Raw genomic sequence first — 9,669 nt, forward strand, 5'->3', positions numbered from 1 at the left:
GGGCGGCGCCGCTGTCAAACAGCTGGCGCCGCCACTTTTCGCGAACGAGCCGCCGGCTCTGGCGCTTCAACACTTCGACCGCGTCGTCCGGCGGGTCGACCCCGTTCCGGCGGAGGCCCTGCAGACACCGATATACATCGGCGTTAGCCTCCGCCTGGAAGTCGAAGGGCATGACCCCTGCCAGGACGGCCGCCGCCTCGTGGGACATGGTGCGGTAGCCCCTCACGACCCTGATGGCCATGCGGCGCTGTATGCGCCGCAACAACTACCGGCCTCGCCGGCAGACCATCAGGGCGTCGGCCCATACGGGTGAACCGTATAGGGCCATGGCCCGCACCACCCCCATGTAGAGGCGGCGTACCTTCTCTTCTGATCCCCCGAGATTGGGCATCAGACGACCCAATAGGGTCGTCACGCCCTCAATCCGGGGGACCAGGCGGTCGAAGTGTTCTTCGAAGCGCCAGCGGCTGTCCAGGTCGAGGCCGAGGTACTTCATTCGGCCCCCGACCCGGACACAGGGGTCTCCTACACGGACCCAGGCCTGGGGGACTCGCCGCGACAGAGGTAGTCCATGGAACATGACCACCTCCGTCTTTGGCGGCGAGATCTGTAACCCCAGGTCCCGGATCCGGGCGACGACGCGTGCCGCCCCCACCTCCGCCAGCCGAATGGTCCTTGTCCACTCCATCCCGACCGCGATGATCAGCGTGTCGTCTGTATTGCACACCGGGCGGGAGGGGCCCGCACAGAACCGAGTCGTACCCCAGGTTCCACAGCAGGGGTCCCAAAACGGACCCCTGGGGTACGCCCCGGTTAACCCTCCGTCGCACGATCGTGCCACCCCGGCCGGGGTACTCGATCGCCCTGTCCGACAGGTAGTCCCGCAGCACGATCCGGAGATACAGAGGCACCCTGCGTCCGCGGAGTGCCCCCCGGACCGTGTCCCAGCGGATGGTGTTAAAGGTGTTGGCGATATCGAGAGACATCGCCAACGCCACACCGCCGCGGGAAACTGCCCCGCCCGCGAGGGAATGGACATGGTCAATCGCATCAAGCGTTAACCTTCCCTCGCGGAAGCCGTACTGGCAGTCTGCCAGACCACCGTCGGACACGCTCCTCGAAAGGCGGGCAGCGAGCACACGCTCGAAAAGCTTGCCCGCCTCGTCGAGGAGGCATATTGGCCGATAGGCGGACGGAGAGTCCGCGGGCTTCCCCTTCTTCGGGACAAGGACCATCCGGCCCCGCTTCCTGGGCAGCGAGACCCGCCCCGACATCATACAGCTGTCAAACAGCGGAATGAGTCGGGGCCCGAGGACGCGTGAGGCCAAGCTCAGCGCCCGCCCGGGGATGCCGTCAGGCCCCGGAGCCTTGTTGGCCCCGATGCGCCGGACGGCAACCGCGAGCTCCTCTCGCGTGACCCCCAGCTCGGCGGACCAGTTGGTCGGGTCCGCCGGCTCGAGCGGCCGCGAGCCCTCATCCGGATCAACCGGGAAGAGGGTCTCGACGACACGCTCGAGAGCATGGGGGTCAAGACGCTCCGTCACCGGGGGCCCTGCCGGCCGCATACGTCCAAGGACGATGCAGTACGGGCGTCCCCACGGTGTATATGCGTCCTTAACCGATCATCGAATATCCCCGCATCTAACAATAAGGCAGAGTGTGCTAGATTGCCTTTTACTAGGTCTTTGAAGTTAGTACTCTCAACTGCAAAATTTTATGAAAAACAAACAATATTCGTTTGTCCACGATTTGTTCACATTTGTCCAACCAAAAATTTCGTTTGTCCACCCTTCAAGAAAGAGTTATATACAAATAAAGAACTTGTCCACCAGCACCCCCATGATCATTTTTCCTTAATTCTCAAGTTGGATATGATTGTCCGCGAATTGTCCATACTTGTCCACCCAAAATTTTTATTTGACCACCTTTCAAAAAAAGCTATAAACAAATTAATAATATGATATCAATACTCCCACGAACATTTTTCCTTCATTTCTAAGTGGGATATGATTGTCAACAATATGTCCACGTTTGTCCATCCCAAATTTTCGTTTGTCCAGCCAGCAGAATCGAATTATTAACAAAAAAACATAAATAATAAAATATGATCCCTCTGAGCATTTCTTATTGCATTTTCTCTAAACTAAGCATTGGAATCGTTTGGACGATACACCATGATGTTAACCGAAAATTGGGTGCAATTAAAAATCCACAGGTGGCAAAAGTATATCCGACTACGATAGTATTTATAAAAATATGAAAATTGTTTTAAAAATGTAATTAAATATAATAGTGAAATTTGGAATATATCTAGTAGTAAGTAATATACTTTTTATGTTACCTGCCCTTGTAATATCTAATTACATCATTTCTCTTTTTAATTACAATAAATGATTATATATTTACCTTTTAACGTGTAACATATTTTACTTACAACGTATATATATTTTTAACTGTACCGTGTATATACTTTAGCTGTATCATGTAAATATTTAGTCATGTAAACGGCGAGACGATGGTCGGGACTGCGTCGTGCAACGGAGTGCGTCTTTATTAATTACTTCTTCCATATTCCTTTAGTGTAAAGTACACATCGCGTCCTCTACGCCTCCACCTCCAAAGAAAACTATTGACACCAAATTATGGCCCTCTCAAAACCATTCAACATTTGTTCGAAATATTTTCCGGTATCATCACTAATTTCGGAGACATTTAAGGGGACCATCTCACATTGGACACCCTGCATAATATGTATAATACACTATACTTAGATTATCACAAAGTGTTATGAAGACGAATTCAGCAAAAGGGTAGGGTATCCAGGTTTCATAATAGCCTATATTTTTCGCAGAAGTGTAGATAGTATCAACATAAAATTTTATCTAGATTGGTCAAAAGGTTTATACGATTTAATAGAGAACGTGCTGAAAGCCGAATTTATTTTATATAGTTTAGAGAAAATGCAATAAGAAATACCCTGAGCGATTAAATCTAATTTTTTTGTGTTTCTTTTTTGTTAATAATTCGATTCTGCTGGGTGGACAAACGAAAATTTTGGTTGGACAAATGTGAACAAATCGTGGACAGACGAATACTGTTTGTTTTTCATAAAATTTTGTATTTGGGTGTGCTAACTGCACAGACCTAGTTTCATCCTTCATCCCCTTTCCTTTTCCCACTTCCAGCCAGCAACGCCGTCAAAAGTCGATGGATGAATGGGCTCTTGCCACAAACTATGGGCATTCAAAGGAATTGAAGTTCCACAGCTGTCCAGGATTGTTTGTTTGTAGGATCGAATGTTTTCGGAGAAACATCTTGTCTACTATTGCAAAGTCTAAATTGGGTTTCAAGAACAAAATCATGAGGTGAGAATGTCAAATTACAAGAATAGTATCTTTGTGCAACTTCATAATATTTTTACAGACTATTTTGTGAAAGGCAACGGTTAAACATCGATGAATGATTTTATTGAGTTACAAATCCTACGTTCACTGATAAGTGATCCACTATTTCTTGGCGAAATCAGTATTCATTTCTGTAGAAGTTGAGAGTCATATTAACATTTATATGACGGATGTGAAAGCCTATATTCGAGTCACACGTGATCTATACTAGACACTATATGTATATACTATATAAAAAAATTACATTCATTTACAAGAATTGTAAAAAAAAATATATAGAATTTGTATTTTTGTGAAAATTAATTTTTGTTCATTCGTCAGATACAGTGTCTAACAAAATAATAGATACCCTAGCTTAAGTGTCTTAATTTTACTGAATCCTTTTCTTCAAAACATCGGGGCATACTGAACGAAGGGAACCAGCCATCGTAATGTGAGGGTTAATAATAATTTGTCAAGATTCTACGCTGTTTGTAGTCGGTGAAAAGTGGGGAACACATTTTCTGTTTACAATATATCACATCATAATTAAAAAACAATAGTCGATTACTTGTTGGTGCCCCTAATAAAACGAGTCTTTCGTTAACTTTGACTAATTTTGTTTTACTTGCTGTATAGTTCAGTACGCAAAATACGAAAACTAACAATAATAACGATAACGATCATTATACAGGGTGGGGCAATAACAATGTCCACTTTGAATATTGCCGTTATTTCTAATAATATGAAAAAATGTTATATACAAAACTTCCACGGTACAGAGGGTGGCATATTGTGACACAAACATTTTCTGCGTGGGTGAAGGCATAGAGGAGTTTTCAAGGTCATCTTCATTTTTTTTTAATGGAATGCTACGTTTTTTTTTATCGCGATGTGACAGCCGGTGATGAGACGACTTCAGTGAGCTATCATTGAAGGTCATACAAAGTCAAATATGGTAGTAAAATAAACTTTTTTACATTACAGGAGATGCTGGAAGTGGTGACTGTTTGCGTCAATGCAAAGTTGCAATCTTCGTGTCGCTGCATCACGTGCATGTCTTATCGTTTCTGAATTTATTCCAGCACATGCTGTATTATTTCATGGGGGACTGTATTAGAAAATGTACCACTAAACGTTCGCCAAATGATGTGGTTACAGCACGACGGGTGTCCAGCACATTATGCTCGGAGAGTAAGAGATGCACTAAACGAACTTTACCCAAATAAATGGATACAGCGTAGAGGATTAGTTTCTTGGCCACCTCGTTCTTCAGATTTAACCCCATTAAATTTTTTTCTCTGGGGAGCATTGAAAAATGCTGTTTATTAAGAAGTACCCAATACCAGAAAATATGAAGCAATAGATGATTGCAGCATGTGATAGAATAAGATACATAATATACATACGTATATATGAATTAAAGAAAATTATATATAGTATAGGAGACCAAAAAATTACCACGTTTCTGATTTATTTATTTTTATTATTTTTTAACATCAACTTAAAATCATAATGTACTGGATTTTATACAGCTTTTAATTCTCTGTCGGAATATATATGGAACGCGTAGTAAAGTTTTAAGTTGACGTTAAAAAATAAAACAAATCGAAAATGTGGTAACTTTTTTTGTCCGCTAGTGTACTCATTGATGAATAAAAGTCAAGGTTGAATATAAAAGCATAGTGTTTCGTAGCTCTTGATATTGTTTCTTGATGATGAAAAATGAACGTCTCTGGTGTCTCTGATTAGTCCTGTCGAAGTTTGCATCCGTTGAAATTCTCCGTTCCGCGCGAAGATTAATGTGACTTGCAGATAAATTTGCAAATGCTCGTCTAAGTGGTGAACTTCATTCCGGCAGCAAAGAACAATTAGAAATTCTAATTCACCTCCGTTTCATGTTTACTCCGTAGGGATGTATATTTTTCATTACGATTTGAAGGAATGTGAAACACAATTTCTGGTGGCTTTATGTTATGTCGTAATCGAGGATGCATAAAGCGTGCATAGGTCTTTGTGTTTCAGAAATTCAAATTGTTTTGATTCCGATATATTAATTCGATATACATATATCGTCTGTGCTTTCATCAATCATTGTTTCATTCTGGCATTCTCTACTTTATGATTAAATACAGATATACTTCCTTTTATATCTATAGTTTACTTAAATACTGACAATTCTTTCATTTCGCCACTCTCATTATCAATGAAGAACATTTATGTCCATTGGATGAATAAACATAAGTTTGGTTTTAATAGTCATGTATATCATAACTAGTGGATGTTTATTCAAATATAATTGTAGGTATGTTATGGATTAATTTCTCAAAAATAGACGCAAAGAAAAATTAATTTACTTTGTTTAGGGTTCCAGTAGACTTGAAATAAACAGAAAACTTGAACAATGTGTTGGAATTTTGTAATAAGCGCCATTTCAAAATATTTCCGGAGCTCTTTCTTTTGCTTTTGTACAGTGAGATGACGTTTGTGCGGTGAGCGTCCGCGTGCATTCCGTCCGAGTCCGGTCCGCGTGTGTATAATGTAATATGTTGTAATATACTTAAATTCAAATACGTAACACTATAAATTCACTTAATTCCCCTATTTCGAAATAAAACCATTATAAAGTTTCTGAAACTTTTTACTACACTGAATTTTAGACGATCGGATATTCTATAAATGCATAACATCCGCAATTTAATCATTACGCTAAATAATAAAGATAGTAAGATAAGTGCTTGTTTGCACTAATATGAACCTCGGTTAGTACACTTTAAATTAGAATGCATTCAATTACAAAATTATACGTAAGTTAATTAAAGAAGTACCATTATCAGTGGAATGAGCAAAAAAGACACACAAAAGTATCCGCCGAAAGTAAACATTTATTTCATACAAACTTATTTACAGCAAATCGATATTTTGAGGGATATTCCCACGGTTATAATGTAGTGTTTTCATTTTATTCATAGATTAAAATATTTTTACGCTGTAAAATTCGATATGTTCTGTTGCTGCCACTTCCAAGTATAATAGAAAATATTTTTAACGATCAGGAAGTATAATAGAAAATATTTTTAACGATCAGGACCGCAATAAAAGTTATTTAAAGTATGTTTTTGTAATTGATGGTACCAGATCCATCTTTTTGAGGGAAATTGGATTTTCGTGTTTTCTGTCACTTTTAAAAATAACAATACTTTTTAAAGTAAACTATGCATAATTTCATAGTTGAACACATCCTAATCTACAGAATGTTTAAACCAAACAAATTATAATATTTTATTCTGATTTAACATTATTTATATAAATAAGGTATATCTGGATCCCAGAGCCACAGTGTATTTAGTCCATTTTTTTTTTAAAATTACATTTTACATGTTTCCAGTAATACACTTTTCACTCTCCGATGATAAAAGTTATCTCGTCCTAAGTCGTTTAATTTTGAATACAACAGTGTAAAAATGATATTAACTCCACCTATTTTCTCTAGGCAAACAGTGTAAACTCCATCACATAGAGCAGTGGTGGACAAGTTTTTCGATAATCAGAGCCACATTTAATACTTTTCATACATTTTTAAATATTCAGGAGCCACAAAACATATTATTTTAAAATTGTATTTATATTTCGTAGATACTATAATATTAATATTAAAGTTAGGAAAAATAGCAATGAAACCTGAATATTGTCTCAGAGGCGCACAGAGTAGCTTTAGGAACCGCATACGACTCTCGAGCCACAGTTAGTCCACCGTTGACATAGATAGAGGACCTAAAATCTTAAATCCGATCAATAGTACAAGCGGTTGTTTCTCATTGAATTCTTAATGAATATTTCCAAAGTTACAATGTTTTTGCACCTTTGATTTGCTCTGCTCTAAAATTTGAAAAGTCTGACTTAATACACTCTGGCTCTAGGGTCCAGATATACATATAGACTGGGTGGATGCTTCTGTAATTAACTGTAGCCTATCCCTACGTATTTACAGGGTGACAATAAAATACCCGCATTTTTTTGTGCTCAGGTGGTTATCCTGTTTTTATTATTTTTCGTTTACAATGAATGCTATATTTGAATTTCGCGGGAAATTCTGTATACTTTAGTGTTGCCCTCCATGAACTTTTATGATATTATACGATTCAAAAATGGTGAAAGAAGCTCGTATCTCGGTTATAAATTTGTACAAAAAGGGACATAAAACAAAAGCTATATCGAAACTGCTCAAAATGCCAGTTAGAACCATGTACGACGCTATCAAACGATACAAGGAGACTGGTGGATGTGAAGATAGACAAGGGAGGGGACAAAAACCAACAGTTGTTACTTCGAATAATCTCAACAAAATACGTTGCCGAATTTATCGTACTTCTGTCCAATCAATGAGAAAAATGGCTAAAACCATTGGCACTAACCGCGAATCACTGGGATTGATGGTCAAAATTCTTATAAGCTGGTTTGGTGTCATTATCTGACGGAAGAAATGACAAAGCAGCGAAGGAAGAAAGCGAGGAAATTTCTTCAACTGGTTGCGTGTGGTCGTCACCGTTCTGTGCTTTTTACAGATGAAAAAATGTTTACAATTGAGCGATGTCATGACCGTCAGAACGATAGACAATTGTTGCGAAAGGGCTCAAATAAGTCAGCAAGGCGAGTTTCTGTGCAATGTCGCCATTTTCCGACTTCTGTAATGGTTTGGGCCGGTTTTTGCGCGACAGGCAAAACGCCGTTGGTTTTTGTAGACAAAGGCTTAAAAATCAACGCCATCACCTATCAACAACGCATCCTTAGAGATGTACTTTACCCGTGCGCACGTCAGCACTTTGAAAAGAATAAGTGGATTTTACAACAAGACCAATCGACAATGAGAATGTGCAAAGAGCTGCTTTCGGAGGTGTGGGATAGAACGATATGTCGATCAAATTCACCCGATCTCAATACAATGGATTATTCAGTTTGGTCAATTTTGGAGAGAAAAATCTCCTCCAAGAAATACACCACCGTAGAACAGTTAAAGTCTGCTTTAGAAAGAGCCTGGAATCAAATTACTACTGAAGAGTGTGCAATCATAGCAAGTAATTTTAAGAAGCGTCTCAGAGCTTGTGTGAAGGCTAAAGGAGAACATTTTGAATACTTATTGTAAAATTTTATTTAGCGTTTTGTATTCTTTAAAATAAAATAAAAATTGTTTTAATTCGATGAGTTTTCATAGAGTTATAGTCTTTGAAAGTATTGCGAGTATTTCATTGTCACCTTGTATTCCCTACAGTATAATTCATAAAAAAAAAACTGACACTAATTGCGCCATACATCTTCCACCACTAAAACTTCCCACCAACAACTATGTATTTATCTTGCCTAGCAAGTTCGGTTCTCTTTTTCGAACGGCGTGGCGTACAAAAACAAAGAAAAAACAGAAACGCGCGGACACCGCGCGAGAATTCCCTTCATTTTCCGACGGGTTTCTCTGGAAATCACGGGATTTCAGGCAATGCAGGATTGTTCACCCCGTTGCAACAAATTACGCTTTTCCGGTTTGCCCGCGCGGGAGTCCGCCAACAAGAATAGAATAAACGCCGCCGAGATTATTGCCCGTTGATGGCCGCCGGCTTTTCGCGTTGAATTTTCGAAACGCGGCTGTCGCTACCGTTAATTCCCGTTTGAAGTTCGCCGTTTTCCAAACGGGACAACGTGTATCGTCGATCCGTCGCGTTTGATACACGGACCCGGGAATAAAGGTTTCCGGCTCCGCGGATACCGCCGGAAGCTTGGATGAAACACGCGGGACGCGAACAGTCTGTGCCGCCGATGCCGGGCGAACGTTGCGTCCAACTGCGAGACCTGGAAGGATATTTCCCCGTGGATGAAATACGAAGACTGATACCGGGGGGACCGAAAGTTATAACGAGAAAAAACGGTGTCTGATATACGACGGAAGTTAGCTGGACGTGAATGGGTTACCGGTTCCATTTCTTCGTTGAATGCACCGGGCGGACGGCAGTTCTATTTGCTTTTGTGATCACTGAATACCTTTTTTTTAATACCGCAAGTTTAGTTGAAGCACCTTTTTACCCCCAAGTCAACTTAATTTTACAATTTACAGAACTGCAAAGTCGAAAATGATCTTTTTCGGATTTTGGGACAAAGTTACCCTGACTGATTGTGAGTGTAAGTACTCCAACTTATGTTACGAAAGATTGATACGCTTGGAATACTGGAAATGTTTGTTGCATCTGTGGAATACTAATCCTCATGAACAGTGGTTCGGGTCGTTTATATATAAAAG

The 9,669-nt window shown here is 40.6% G+C and overlaps 1 protein-coding gene across 1 annotated transcript; it reads left to right on the forward strand.

Annotated features, from left to right (window-relative positions):
* The first annotated feature begins 7,531 nt into the window (after positions 1 to 7,531).
* LOC107186816 lies at positions 7,532 to 8,526 on the forward strand. The gene is made up of 2 exons (XM_015574757.1): positions 7,532 to 7,667; positions 8,102 to 8,526. The coding sequence occupies exons 1-2, from the start codon at positions 7,532 to 7,534 to the stop codon at positions 8,524 to 8,526; spliced, it is 561 nt and encodes a 186-aa protein (XP_015430243.1).
* The last annotated feature ends 1,143 nt before the right edge of the window (positions 8,527 to 9,669 follow it).

Source organism: Dufourea novaeangliae, unplaced genomic scaffold (assembly GCF_001272555.1).
Source record: "Dufourea novaeangliae isolate 0120121106 unplaced genomic scaffold, ASM127255v1 scaffold94, whole genome shotgun sequence".
NCBI classification, from domain to species: Eukaryota; Metazoa; Arthropoda; class Insecta; order Hymenoptera; family Halictidae; genus Dufourea; species Dufourea novaeangliae.

Coding starts and splice junctions, on each gene's coding strand:
- LOC107186816 (XM_015574757.1), top strand. CDS start 7,532: ATGGTGAAAGAAGCTCGTATCTCGGTTATAAATTTGTACAAAAAGGGA. Junction 7,668..8,101: donor ATACAAGGAGACTGGTGGAT/GTGAAGATAGAC, acceptor TTTGCGCGACAG/GCAAAACGCCGTTGGTTTTT.